General features: G+C 42.7%; 1 protein-coding gene across 1 annotated transcript in view; it reads right to left on the bottom strand.

Moving 5' to 3' along the window:
• The window catches only part of CACNA2D3 (calcium voltage-gated channel auxiliary subunit alpha2delta 3), a gene marked incomplete at its 3' end in the record, with an annotated part of 652,765 nt that overhangs the window by 229,945 nt on the left and 408,569 nt on the right, over positions 1-14,251 (bottom strand). The window contains exon 11 of the mRNA XM_007447233.1: positions 7,238-7,351. Coding sequence (XP_007447295.1) covers positions 7,238-7,351 — 114 coding nt within the window. The remainder of the gene's footprint in view (positions 1-7,237; positions 7,352-14,251) is intronic.

Genomic DNA, 14,251 nt, shown 5'->3' with positions numbered 1-14,251 from the left:
AACTATCAAACTCTTAGAGGAAAACATAGGCAGAACACTCTATGACATAAGTCACAGCAAGAGCCTTTTTGACCCACCTCGTAGAGAAATGGAAATAAAAACAAAAATAAACAAATGGGACCTAATGAAACTTCAAAGCTTTTGCGCAGCAAAGGAAACCATAAGCTAGACCAAAAGACAACCCTCAGAATGGGAGAAAATATTTGCAAATGAAGCATTTGACAAAGGATTAATCTCCAAAATTCATAAGCAGCTTATGCAAATCAATTAAAAAAAAAAAAAAAACCCAATCCAAAAATGAGCAGAAGACCTAAATCGACATTTCTCCAAAGAAGATATACAGACTACCAGCAGATACATGAAAGTATGCTCAACATCATTAATCATTAGAGAAATGCAAATCAAAACTACAATGAGATATCATGTCACACCAGTCAGAATGGCCATCATCAAAAAATCTAGAAACAATAAATGCTGGAGAGGGTGTGGAGAAAAGGGAACACTCTTGCACTGCTGGTGGGAATGTGAATTGGTACAGCCACTATGGAGAACAGTATGGAGGTTCCTTAAAAAACTAGAAATAGAACTACCATATAACCCAGGAATCCCACTGCTGGACATATACCCTGAGAAAACCATAATTCAAAAAGAGTCATGTACCGGAACGTTCATTGCAGCTCTATTTACAATCGCCCATAGATGGAAACAACTTAAGTGTCTGTCATCGGATGAATGGATAAAGAAGATGTGGCACATACATACAATGGAATATTACTCAGCCATAAAAAGAAACGAAATTGAGCTATTTGTAATGAGGTGGATGGACCTAGAGTCTGTCATACAGAGTGAAGTAAGTCAGAAAGAGAAAGGCAAATACCATATGCTAACACATATATAAGGAATTTAAGGGAAAAAAAATGTCATGAAGAACCTAGGGGTAAAACGGAATAAAGACAGAGACCTACTGGAGAACAGACTTGAGGATATGGGGAGGGGGAAGGGTGAGGTGTGTTAGGGCGAGAGAGAGACATGGACATATATATACTAACAAACGTAAGGTAGATAGCCAGTGGGAAGCAGCCGCATGGCACAGGGAAACCGGCTCGGTTCTTTGTGGCTGTCTGGAGGGGTGGGATAGGGAGGGTGGGAGGGAGGGAGACAAAGAGGGAAGAGATATGGGAACATATATATATGTATAACTGACTCACTCTGTTATAAAGCAGAAACTAACACACCATTGTAAAGCAATTATACCCCAAAAAAAAAAAAAAAAAAAAAAAAAAGATAAGCCCTCACTCCTCACTCAGCTCAGGAATTTTGCTCTCCAGAGTGGCACCTGTGCCCGGAAAGATGAGGAGAGAGGGATTCCTAGGCTTTCCAAAATCACCCCAGAGCTACCGAGGCAGAGCTAAGTCTTTCAGTCCCTCTGAGGCCACTAGGATACGGTGGGATTGAGGCTTTAGCTTCCAAATTGTGCAAAGGGAGGAAGGCCTGGGGCAAAACTCCCAAGAGAGCCCCTTCTTAGAGATCGATGTGATACCAGTTCAAAGGACTCAGATTTCCAACAGTTCCCACTGGTGCTCCAAAGCCAGGTCCCCAAACCATTCTATGATCAAGGGCTTCCCTTTACCCCCACACCAAGAGCTGCTTGTGTCCACCCCTCCTTGCAGCCCCACCAGGCGTCTTCCGAGGCCCCTGAGTCCTGGTTGTCTCTTTAGGGGCCTCACAGCTACCACCTCCACTTTTGTTTGGGAGGTAACGGATAATAAAACAGACAACACTCAGCTGAAATAGCATTCACCTTTGAGGTTGCCCTGTGCTTTTAGAAGAGGAAAATCATTTAGGTGCACCCAGACAGCCTCGTCCTAAGGCTGCACAACTGGCGTTCCTCTTACTCTCTGCGTTCAGCCCCAGTGGGTTTAGCAACTATTTAGCAACAGACAACATATAATCAAATGGGTATAACTGTGTTATAATAATACTTGTTTACAGACAGTAAAATTTTAATGTCATATAATTTTCACAAGTCATGAAATATTCTTCTCCTTTAGTTTTTTTTTTTTTCCCCATTTAAAAATGTAAAAATTATTCCTAGCTCAAGGACTGCCCAAAGCAGGCAGTAGGCCATAGTCTGCCAACCTCTTTTTAAAATCTCTAACTTATCATTTTCTTACCTATCCACTCTGTCTTACACATCAGGGGAGGTAATGATTAATAATTCCGTGACCTTTCTCTCTTTTTTTTTTTTTTTTTTAGTTCACTTGAAAGAGCAACTATATAAATGGCAGGTATAGCCATTTTTCTAATTTAAATGTAGAAATGTAGGCAGCTTTATTTCTTAAGCAGATCCTGGAATGAGTCCCTTTCATACTAAGGAGTTCATATTTTATTCCAAGTGTGTAAAGCTGCCATGAAGCCACTAACCAATGTATATTAGGCAAAAGTAAATGGCATCCAATAAACGAACAAATAGCTCCTCATTTCTGTGCCCAGCAATAACATTCTAGCAAGGGACACACTGCATAGGCAATCATGATGTCGCCTTCACAGACTCATAGTTAAATCACCCGTAATGGCTTCCTTCTTCCAACTCATTCTATGTTTTATTAAGCAGTTGCCTCGCACAAGGCCCTGATTAGGTAGCATTAAAACATGATACCCGGGGCTTCCCTGGTGGTGCAGTGGTTGGGAGTCTGCCTGCCGATGCGGGGGACATGGGTTCGTGCCCCGGTCCGGGAGGATCCCACATGCCGCGGAGCGGCTGGGCCTGTGAGCCATGGCCGCTGAGCCTGCGCGTCCGGAGCCTGTGCTCCGCAGCGGGAGAGGCCACAACAGTGAGAGGCCCGCGTACCGCAAAAAAACAACAAAAAAAACCCATGATACCCACAAGTGCTCCCCCGGCCTGCTCCCCATTTCCTTCTCCTTTCCTTTCTTGGAACCCATCTGCCATACTGTAAGGAAGTCCAGGCTACTGTACTGAAGAGAGAGGACTCACAGGGTCATCTGGAGGATTAGACACTGCATGGAAAGAGAGCCCTCAGGGAAGAGAACCAAGGCAGCTCCGCCAGGCTCACACATGAACACAGCTTCCTCAGTGACTCCACTGGACACCACAGGGAGCAGAACCAACCACCCAGTTATCCCACAGAATTGCAAGAAATAATAAATTGTTATTTTTAACCACTAAGTTTGGAGATGTTTCATAGCATTGCTACCATGAAATGATTCTCTTTCCTTTCTCCCTTCACCTTGTTTCTTCTAATATTGATAGTTTTCTATTGCTGCATAAAAAGTGACCACAAATGCAGTGGCTTAAAATAGCACACGTTTGTTATCTTACAGTTTCTGTGGGTCAGAAGTCTGGGCACAGCTTATCTGAATCTTCTGTTCATTGTCTCACAAAGCTGCAATCAAGGTGTTGACTGGGTTGTGTTTTCAACTGGAGGCTCAACGGGGGAAGAATCTGCCTCCAAGCTCATTCAGGCCGTTCACAGGATTCATTTCCTTGTGGCTATAAGACGGAGGGTCCAGCTTTTTTCTGGCTGTTGGCTGGAGTCAGGCTGCCCCCAGTTCCTTGCCACATGGAATTCTCCAAACAGCTGCTAACTTCATCAATCCAGCAAGGAGAGTCTCCTGGCTTCAGGGAGTATCCAATCCCTCTTTCAAGGGTTTTCAATTAAGTAAAGCCCACTCCTGATAATATCTTTTTAGTTAGCTAAAAATCAGCTGACTTGAGACCTTGATTACATCTGCAAGATTCTCTAACCTTTACCATATTCTATTGGTTAGAAACAAGTCACAGGTGCAAACTACACTCAAGGTGAGGAGGGTGTATATACAGGGTGTAAACACCAGTGGACAGGAATCATGAGACTACCCTTAAGGATTCAATGCTATACTTCTCAGCAGGGACACAATAGAGTGCATGGTAGTGGACTGATCAGAGATTCAGAACCTGTCCTCAAGAACTCACCAAACCAGTGAAGATGAAAAATAGGCCCAGAAGTGATTACAGTACTGGACATTAAGTTATACACTTCTCTTATACAGCTCTGAGGAAGTGTAAAGTGTAGGGCTCAGGTAAAGACAAGATGGCATCTGGCTGCAGAAGAAGAGGGAAAGCTTATGGCAGACCTAAGAGAAAGGAACAAATACCTAGAGGCTGGGTTAATCTAGAGCAGTGGTCCAGAACCCTACACCTATGGGTATGTAAAGAATTTAAGTGAAGTGGGCTGAGAGGAAATAATGGAGCATGATGGAGGCCACGGCCAAAAGGAACAGGCATTTGCCATCTAAGGGAGCAGCCATTCCTCAGCTCCAGCCGTTTTTTGCCATATGAGAATGCTGGCTCCAAAGCGCCATGTGTACCCCTTTATAAAACTAAAACTTTAAAATTTTATATTCTATCTCCAGATTTTAAAATCATGATCAGTAATTGACAATTTTTTAAACAAAGTATGAGCCAAGAAACACATACCTGTGCACTGAATTTGACTGAGGGAACAGGCCCTCATAAAGGTAAACAGAGGCAAGCAGAAGTGGCAGAGCCCACCAAGTACCACACCCTATTCCTTGGGCTATTTCTGTGGCAGTAGTTCCCAAGTGCAGTTCGCCCACCAGCAGCATCCACATCACCTGGGAACTTGTTAGAAATGGACATTCTCAAGCCCCACGAGACCTACTAAATCAGAATCTCTGGAGGTGGAGTGAGCAATTTGTGCTGAAACAAGCCCTCCAGATGATTCTCATCCTCACTCAAGTTTGAGAATCACTGTTTTATAGGAATCAGTTTCCAGCCTTAAGATCATTTTACTCTCTCCATTTCCTGTTTCTATAATCTTGAAGATAGCCAACGACAGCATGACCCAACCCTCTATTAAGTAACATTCAAAACAATAGAGAAAAATGACAGCTCAGACATGACAGAGCATCTCTTTAACACAGTGCTAAATCACATTGGGGTTTTATGTAAATTTATTACCTGCACCTTCACAGAGAGGTCATCAAGAAGAGAATGTATATGCATAAGAATGTCATGGAACTCTCCAGAATGGTGTAGGAGGGGAGGGATCCTCCTATTAATTTCTAATCATAGATAAAGGCCCTCTTGCTACAGAAAGAAAGTCTGCTTCTGCTTGATAATATTTTATAAGTAGATCAAACTGCTTCATGTAATGTTGAAATTTCCAGGACCCTGGTTCCAATTAATCCAAGAAAGCACCTGGCCTGAAGTCAATATTGTTCCTTTGGAAAGATATGTTGAAATTTGTGTTTTGTCTGAAGAGTTATGACTTTGCAGCCTTCATCCTATGCCTCTCCCAGCAAGTAAGGATAGGATGTTTAAATTCTAATATTCCTGGGCTACAGCTATCCATCAAGTATCACCAAGCAAGAGGGATTCATATGATTCAGCACATGAGTCTCACAAGATAATACATTTGGTATTAATGTAGCTGCTTATTAAAAGCCCCTTTTACTTCCTTCTTTTATTTAAGATGGTCCTAAATAATGTGAAATATCCTTCAACATGCTGTGAGATGTCACAGCATCTGTGAACATCTTATTTGACCACAAAATGTCCATGGCCCTACCCATGTTTACTAGTGCTGTGGCCTCCCCACCAGGCCCCTCAGTCACTCAGCCACACCTCAGGGTTGAGCATTAGGTAGTGGCCATGCACCCAGCATTGTGCTGCGTGCTGCGGGGGTGCAAGCATAGCCAGCATGCTCCTCACTCTGCATCACGTACATTTATCAGGAATTAACTCTGGCCTCTAGGTGTCCCTGGAAATCATCACCTGAAATATCTCATTTAAAATCACCTTGTCCAACAGTGAACTTCCATCTTATTCAACGGTTGGATTCTAAAGTCAGTGCTTATTGTGGGAGCCGCATTCAGCCAAACTTATTCCTGGATCTCCCTCAGGCAGGTGCCATGCCAGAGTCCCACTTACTCTCAGCAAGCCCAGCACAGCTAGTTTTCCCTCCAGCTTCAGAAATGGTGGTTTTCTCTAAGGTTGAGCAATAGGGGAGGCATCCATTTGGGGACCACGTTGTACGAAATATATATGTATCTTTAAGCACCAGAATCATGCTTGGTGAGGTGAGATGCCTGTGTTAACAGAGACACGTGGGGACCAAGAATGACTGAAAGAACGTGCAATGACTGCTCACGCTGCCTCAAGGGTACATGCTTTCTGGATACAGCTGAGTGCACAGTTCTCATTTGTCTTCTGTTTCTTTTTGCCATGGGTGTGGTTAGTTCAATTCCCAGAAATTAAACATACAGAGTTGAAGAAGCAGAACGGACTTGGTCTAGATAGCCTCATGCCCCAACAGAAAGAGTCAGAGTAATGCCACTGGCACATAGTATAGGAAAGCGCCTTTGTGATACCCCCAGGATAACACCCTCTCTGACGCACCTCTTTTTCTTGCTCATATTTCACCATTTAGTTGAGACAGTGATCACCAACTGCTAATCTGCTGATTGGTGTCCACCTGAGGAACTTATTAAAAACACAGAACCCTGGGCCACACTCTCAGAGATTTTGATTCTGTTTAAGTGTACAATAGGATCCACAATTTAAAAGATCTCCATAGGGAATTCAAACTGGCTAACAGCTTGAGGAACTCTGGGTTAAGGCACTCAAAAGACACCAAAAACCTTGATATCTGTCACTGATACCCTAACATATGTGTTTATCAGATAAATAAATGTTAGCTTGGAAACCAAAGAAAGAATTTGAATAGAGAACAAACAAGCTTTGACAAGAGCGAGGAACAGCACTGGGGGATGGAAAGGAGATTCTGGATGGTAATGAGGGCCCAGGAAGGAACAATAGGAACATGGAAACATAAAGGAGATGGCTACAGGGCTACCATGGCTGCCTTCACCATTCTATAGATGCTGGGTCCAGCACACAGCCCTGGCTCCATGGAAAACAAAGAGAAGCACTGTCCATTAAGGACAAAACCATACTTCACAGCGAATCTTTTCACTGAACACAATGAACATGTCTTCATGGGTTTCTTCTCTCTGCCAAAGAAGTTTCACTTTGAAAACAAGAAAAGCCATAGTATTCAGTTTGGGTCAACCAGAAAACACAAGGCTGAGAAACCACAGGTCATCATGAGATTAAGTCTATATGGGGTACTTATCCATGGACAATCTGGAGGTTACAATGCAATATAGATTCTCCACACATGGCACTGCATGGACGCCATCAACATCGGCTTACCTTTCGATCTGGCCAGTTGTATTTTGCAAAGATAGTGTCATAGGTGTCCACTGCCCCATCAGTGATGAGCATAATGGCCTGGCTGCAGATGCTTCCTTGTCCAGTGTGGTTGAACTGTGGAAATAAATAAGTTCAAACTAAAAAACTCATCAGAGGGCTCTGTATATCCATGAGACTTCAGAAGCATGAGATCTTGGGCTTAGGAAGCCTCTTAAAATGAGAGCTCATTCTGCATCACCAGAAAGAACCTACAGGATAAGCCTTTCCCCACTTACAGATTTCCGTATTTGCTCTGAAAAACCGGAACTAAATACGAACCACAGAAGAGAATTCCTAAAAACACACACAAGGCAGGAAGTGAGATTCTAGGACAGTTAACCTCTCTTATCTTCAAGTATGGATAACACTTCAGAATACAAGTCCAAAGGAGTTGGCACAACAACCTTTTAGAAACACATTTACTGGCAGCAGAATATGTGACAGGTAACATCTCTTTAAAAATCTAAGTGAGTCTAGTTTGAATGAGTCTGATGGATGCAGACTGTGCTATGTAATAAAATCAAGGAAGTTTTGTACACATAGAGAATAAAGTCAGGAACATGCCAATTCAGACTACACTGTAAGAACCCCATTTTTAGGGTTTGTTTTAAACATATATTTGTTAACATGTAACTATATATTTGTTTATGTATGTTAGTATGTATAGCATGCTGAAATTCCAAGATTGTGCCCACTGGGGTACAAAACTCTGAATTTCAACTTTCAGTTTTACATAGCATTTCAAAAGTGCCCAGCCTTTGTGCGTGGTACCTTGGGTGACCAGACTATGGTTGTCAGAGACTCCTGTCCTTCCCCTGAATCTGGTGAAGAATCCCCTTAATGAATGCTATTAATGCTACAATTCAAAGCAATGTCCTTTAAAAACCCTACAATTATATGACAATGGGGAACACACAAAACAACTTTAACCTTCAGTAGTGAAAACTCCCACCACTACAATCTGTGAAGTTTATTCATTTATTGTAAAATTATTTCCTAAGTGCCCACACAGCACTGAGGATGAAACACAAAAATCTCTTTGCTTGTGTAGTTTGTATTCTATTTGATGAGATACCAAAGTAAGTAAGTAAATTATGTTGTAAGTAAATTATGTTGTATGTTGGATAATGGTGATGCTAAGTCAAAAAAAAAAAAAAAAGCAAGAAAGGGGACAGAAAATGCAGAGGGCCAACTTTAGAAAACATAGTCGGGGAAGACCTTCAATGAGAAGGTGACATTTGAGTAATACCTGAAGGAGGTGAGCATCTGGGGTAAGGGCCTTTCAGAGAGAGCAAAGAGCATGTACAAAGGCATGGAGTGACAACGTACAGGCACGTTCAATCTGTTGACCACGACACGAGGGAAGGATGGAGGCAGCCCCTGGATTTGCTGCTGGCTCCTGATGAACCAGAGTTAAAAAAGCACTCACAATGAAGAGTAATGCCCAGTCTCCATGAACTTAGAATACTAATGAAGAGTCTGAAGTTGCAGTAATTTGAAAGAAGATTGGATGAGTGGATGGATGGATGGAATGAATTGCCTCATGGCTGTATTAGGACAAAGCAAAACCAACTCAAAACATGCATGGAATACCATAGTACAGCAGAAAATACTCAAACACATCTCAGCACCAAAAATTGGTGCCTAGGATAAGGTCTCTTTTCAGAATATCCTTTTCTCCATTTATAAGATGGCAATAACATGCTTATATGGTTGTTACAACACAGGTTGTATGTTCATTATATGCTGGGCTACAAGTATGAACCTACTTAATTTTTACTACCCTCTGAGATAAGTACTATCATTATCCCTACTTGACAGGTGAGGAACAGAGACACAGAGAGACTAGCTAACTTGCCGAAGATCACATAGCTAATATCTGTCATAGCTGAGATTTGAACCCAGGCAGCCCGGCTCTAGAATCTACTCCCAGATTCGGTACATTCTACCTACGGCGTCCCAGTGATGAGATGACATTCCTCAATCCAATGGCTCCACAAATGTTCATTTCCTTCTCATGCTCTTCCTCCCTTTATCCTTTCCAGTGTTCCAGGGTGGCACAGCAGTCACCAAGGCCACTACCATGAGAGTGAGTGAGTGCTCCCTAAATTCTGTGCCCTTGGAACGTGCCTCAATTTAGTCTTGGCCCTGACAGCCATTCCTGCAACTCAGACTGGACAGATGCCCTTAAATTAATGAGCAGACAGGGCCCATGATACAGTATCAGTCGGTAGAAATACTTGAGAACTAAGGCCATCGGACCACAAATCTTCCCACGTAACTCCTATTCTACTGTCTTTATTGACATAACTTACTATTCTAGAAAACTCTTGCTCAGGAAGATGAAAACTGCAAATAACTTTATTGCTTATTCCAGGAACTTCCTGAAAGACCCATCAACTCTTCAACAGAAAGAATCAAAGGACAATTTATACCCTAAAACTCTGAAACCCTGACCTCAAAATCTTCCCCTTGCTGCATGCACCAATCCTAAACTATAACTTAGGGTCCGCACCCAGTCTCAATGAAGCCTCTTCCCTCTCCTCCACTTTGAAGACCCACCTCAACTAGACTTTCATAGTCTCAGCAGATGACTTTGTCCTTTCCTCTCTGAGATGCTACTAATATTCTACCAACATCGTGCAATAAGAAAGAACAGCTTTGCAGCCTTGTCTTAACAACAGGTTGTTCTGGAGATGTTTTGGAGAGCCTGCAATACAACACAGCCTTCACGGCATTGGATAAACCCAGTGACGTGCCACTGAATACAAGTGATGTATGCATTTGGTCACAGAGGCTGCAGAAGGGAAAAAAAATCAGGACACCCCAGGACTGTTGTTCATATAACTCATTTGAAAACATCCTGGAAAAACTCTCCCAAACAAAAGGCAAGAAAGAGAGGGAAGTAAAGATATCTGAATACTGCAGACTGGAAGAAGGGGCTGCCCGGAGCTATTTACTCAAAACCATTACTTTCTTCCGTGGCTGAGTCCCTGGTTTTCGTTGCAGCAATCTGCAGTTAGAAAATTTTGAAGAATGCAATTAAATTCAAATGCTTTGATGAGTAATATCTCTTCTCTTCATATTTATCTAGAACTTATTTTTATTGAATAGCGAGAGCGATGCAAGTGTTTTCCATAATAATAACAATGACAAGGGCCTGATGATGAACTACAATTAGCTCAGTGATTCATCAGTTAGCAGTGAAAATTTCAATGCATCCTGACATTTAGAGCATTTGGTTGTGATTAACAGTCTTTGAAATGTCACCAAATTTTATTTAATTGGCTAAGAAAAATTTTTTAAAGGTAATCACTGCAAAGATTGTATTCATCGCCAAAAACTATAATTGCAGTTGTCACATGACAAGGTAGATGCTAACTACTGTAGCAAACCGGCTCTGTGTTCTTAGTGAATCTAATGAATGCAGCAGAGATCAATAGCTAGAAGGGTCTTAGAAGTTTATTTGAACGTGCCTTTCAAAGCCTTTAAGGCATCTGAGCAAATACTGAAACTGAAATGCAGGTAATTGCAAAACAGAATTAACTTCATTTAGTTATAGTAACCTCTGAACCATTCTAAGCTCTAACCATAATTGTCATTTCAAATTGTGTGTGTGTAAGAGAAAGACAGAGAGAGAATGTGTATTTGTGTGTTCAAGAAATAGCTTTTTATTTCATACTGACTTGCAAAGGCAGGCATAATACACAGGAAGAGAATTATATCACTAAAGGTCATATTGATGAAGTGGAAAATAGCTAAAGCTTCATTTTCACGGGAGATTAACCATCTCTGTTTTTCAAAGTGTTTGGCTATTTAAAAGCCCAATGGCAAGGGATGGGATGGAAATGTTTCTCTCTCTGGGATAAATGTACACTCAAAAGAATATGGTGCCAACTGTCAACCAATCTCAAGCAGGGACATTTTGTAACATTTTTGTTCCTTCCATTTCCACTTTCTGGAATTTACACTCAACCCCTCAGACTTTCTGACTGGCCAGGCCCCAGAGGAGTTTTACAGGTGAAGGCAGAGCAAGCAGATGTGTGGAAGGTTTCCCTGGTTCAAAAATACTTCTCTCACCAGGTTTCAAGGGAAAAAATCCACCATGTGTTGGAGATTTCTCTGGCTATTAGAGGTGTTGGGAGTGCAATACACCCTCTTAAAGGATAAAAAGATATTATGCCTGAAGGTGTGCTTGGTAAGCCGTGACTTCTACAAGATTCTATCCTGAGGTTGTAATATGATGTAAAGAGTTCCTGGGTCAATAAGTTTGAGTGATGGTATAGACACACTTTAAAAGGTCTGATCACTGTGGGACTTCTAAGGCCTCTAGTAGCACAAGTGCATTGTGAGTCTCCAAAAGGAGGATGGCATCCTGCACCTTGACCCCAACACCTACGTCAGAGCCTTGTGGCAGAGCAGCATTCCACTGGGCATGAGGTGGGATCACTGACTTGGGAGTGTCTTTTTTTTTTTGAATTTTATTTTATTTATTTTTTTATACAGGTTCTTATTAGTTATCCCTTTTATACATATTAGTGTATGTATGTCAATCCCAATCTCCCAATTCATCACATCAACCCCTCCCCGCCGCTTTCCCCCCCTGGTGTCCATACGTTTGTTCTCTACATCTGTATCTCTATTTCTGCCCTGCAAACCGGTTCATCTGTACCATTTTTCTAGGTTCCACATATACGCGTTAATATACAGTATTTGTTTATGTCTTTCTGACTTACTTCACTCTGTTTGACAGTCTCTAGATCCACCCACGTCTCTACAAATGACCCAATTTCATTCCTTTTTATGGCTGAGTAATATTCCATGTATATATGTACCACATCTTCTTTATTTAGGAGTGTCTTAAAACAAAATTGTTAAGTGAAAGGGATGGGGAGAGAAAAGGTGCCAGGGCAAGGAAAAGAAGAAAGGGTCAGATGAAGAGAAGCAGATATTCCTGAGGATTTGGGCAGGGAGTAGTACCAAAGCATCAAGAGTGGGAGCTGCTTCTAGAAACCATAGGCAACCTGGCAAAAGTTGAGGTTGCCTAGTGTCTCTGCGGTCACGGAGATGGCACTTCCCACCCAACCCAGCACTGCTGAAAGGGAGCAGGGCACCATTTCCTCATGCTGAGTCCTCAGCCCCCATCCAGCAGGGTCAGCTTCATGGCATGTGACGTGCATAGCTGTACAGGACCCCACACTTAGGTGAACACTCTGCTGTCACTCTCCTAAAATTCTTTTTAACTTTTGAACAAGGGCCTGCATTTTCATTTTGCATTGGGCTTCACAAATTAAGTGGCCAGTGCTGGGTCTATTCCTATCCCCGTTTTACAGATGAGGAAAATAAAGGTAAAACCAAGCAGAGTTTTTTTCAAGGTCACACAACAAGTTCTGAGTCAGGCTTCTCAGCCCAGCCTGCCTGACTCCAGAAGCCACAAATTTAAATACAAGAAGCATCTCCTAACTCTCCACTCACTTACCACTTCTGCCAAATAACAGGAAAAACAGAAATCTGCAGGGCACGTTTCCAAGCAAGGGACTCCCCAGCTCAGAGTAGCCGCCCCCCTGAACTAGACACCAGGATTTAGAAATAAAGAGAACCAGTTTCCCAAATGTGGCAAGTCCTTTCAATATCACCCCCTAGAAAAAGCCTGCTGAGATGAAGACCTTGGCATCTCCCAGCCCTGAGAAGGTGCCTACCCAGGGTTCAAAGCAGAATTCAAAGATGTAACTTGGTCCTTGACTCTGGTCAGTTATGTTTATTAATTATTAACACGCCGTTAATAGGCATGTGCTGTCCCAAACACCGAGCTGTACATAAATGCTAATTATCTGTAGCCAACAGCACTTTGGAGCAAGGTGAGAAGGAAGGGCCTCCAATTTGTACGAAGGAAGCTGAAATGACACCCTCCCTCCTTATTTTTCTCTCCTCTGCAGTTGTACATGATACTGGCTCAGGACTGAGACGTAAATGGCCTTCTATGTGTGAGTAGATATTATTGGTAAAAGAGTCTAGAATTAGGGGCTACCCTTGGCTTGAGAGGCCATTGTAGCTGAGTGGGAAAAACTCAAGTTATGGAGTCAGGCATAACTGACCACCAAAACAAGTGCAGTGCTGGGTGAATGCCCACCTGGAAGCTGACAGCAGGCCGCCCACAGAGCTACCTGGAGGCGAGGCCTCTGAGCCTCCAGCTGGTCTCCCAGCTCCTGCGACAGCTCAACATAGCTGTCACTTGTTTGCTTTCAGCTCCACCCCATGTGTTTTTTTCCTGAAAACCACATTTCCCAGGCTCTCCAACAGTTTTGACAAGTTTCGTCTTAAGGAGAACAAACACTGAAGGCCACAAGAGAGAAGCCAAGGTATTTCTAAGTCATTTCTCCCTTTCTCTCTGCTTTGGAGGCCTGAGCATTTTCCAGCAATAGCAGCATCTCCTCCAAGGCACTAGCTCCCACAGGACAGGCCCTTCTCCCCAGGATTCCAGCTTGTGCTGGGCAGCCCCCTCCATGGTTTTATTCCCATCTGGACAGCCACAATGAGGAGGCTCTGATGGCATCCCTCCATCCTGTTGTCCTTCCTGCCCTAGAGAGGAGCTACCTCCTGCTGGTGCTAATCCATGGATTGTTTCATTCTTTGTTTGATTTCTCAGCTTTTCCATCCCCTGTGCAACCAACTTTCTGAGTTCAACTTCTGCTGTTTGAAATACCTAGAGTGGTTTCTATTTTTCTGCTTCTGAACATTTTAACTGCTACCTCCCTCGTCCAAAGCCACCATTATATGTCACTTAGATAATGTCCTTCCAGCTACTGTCCTTGTTTATCAATACAGCAGCCAGCGGATCCTGTTAAAATCCAAGTTGGATTGTGTCATTCTTTGCTCAGACTCCAATGACTTTCCATCCTATGCAGAGCAAGAGCCAAAGTCCTCACTAGTGTCTATTAGGTCCACATGATCCTGCTACCTCCGTGATCTCATTTC

This window comes from Lipotes vexillifer, unplaced genomic scaffold, assembly GCF_000442215.2.
Source record: "Lipotes vexillifer unplaced genomic scaffold, Lipotes_vexillifer_v1.1 scaffold818, whole genome shotgun sequence".
NCBI lineage: Eukaryota > Metazoa > Chordata > Mammalia > Artiodactyla > Lipotidae > Lipotes > Lipotes vexillifer.
Note: the sequence above shows the minus strand (reverse complement) of the source record. Positions and strands in the feature narration are given on the sequence as shown.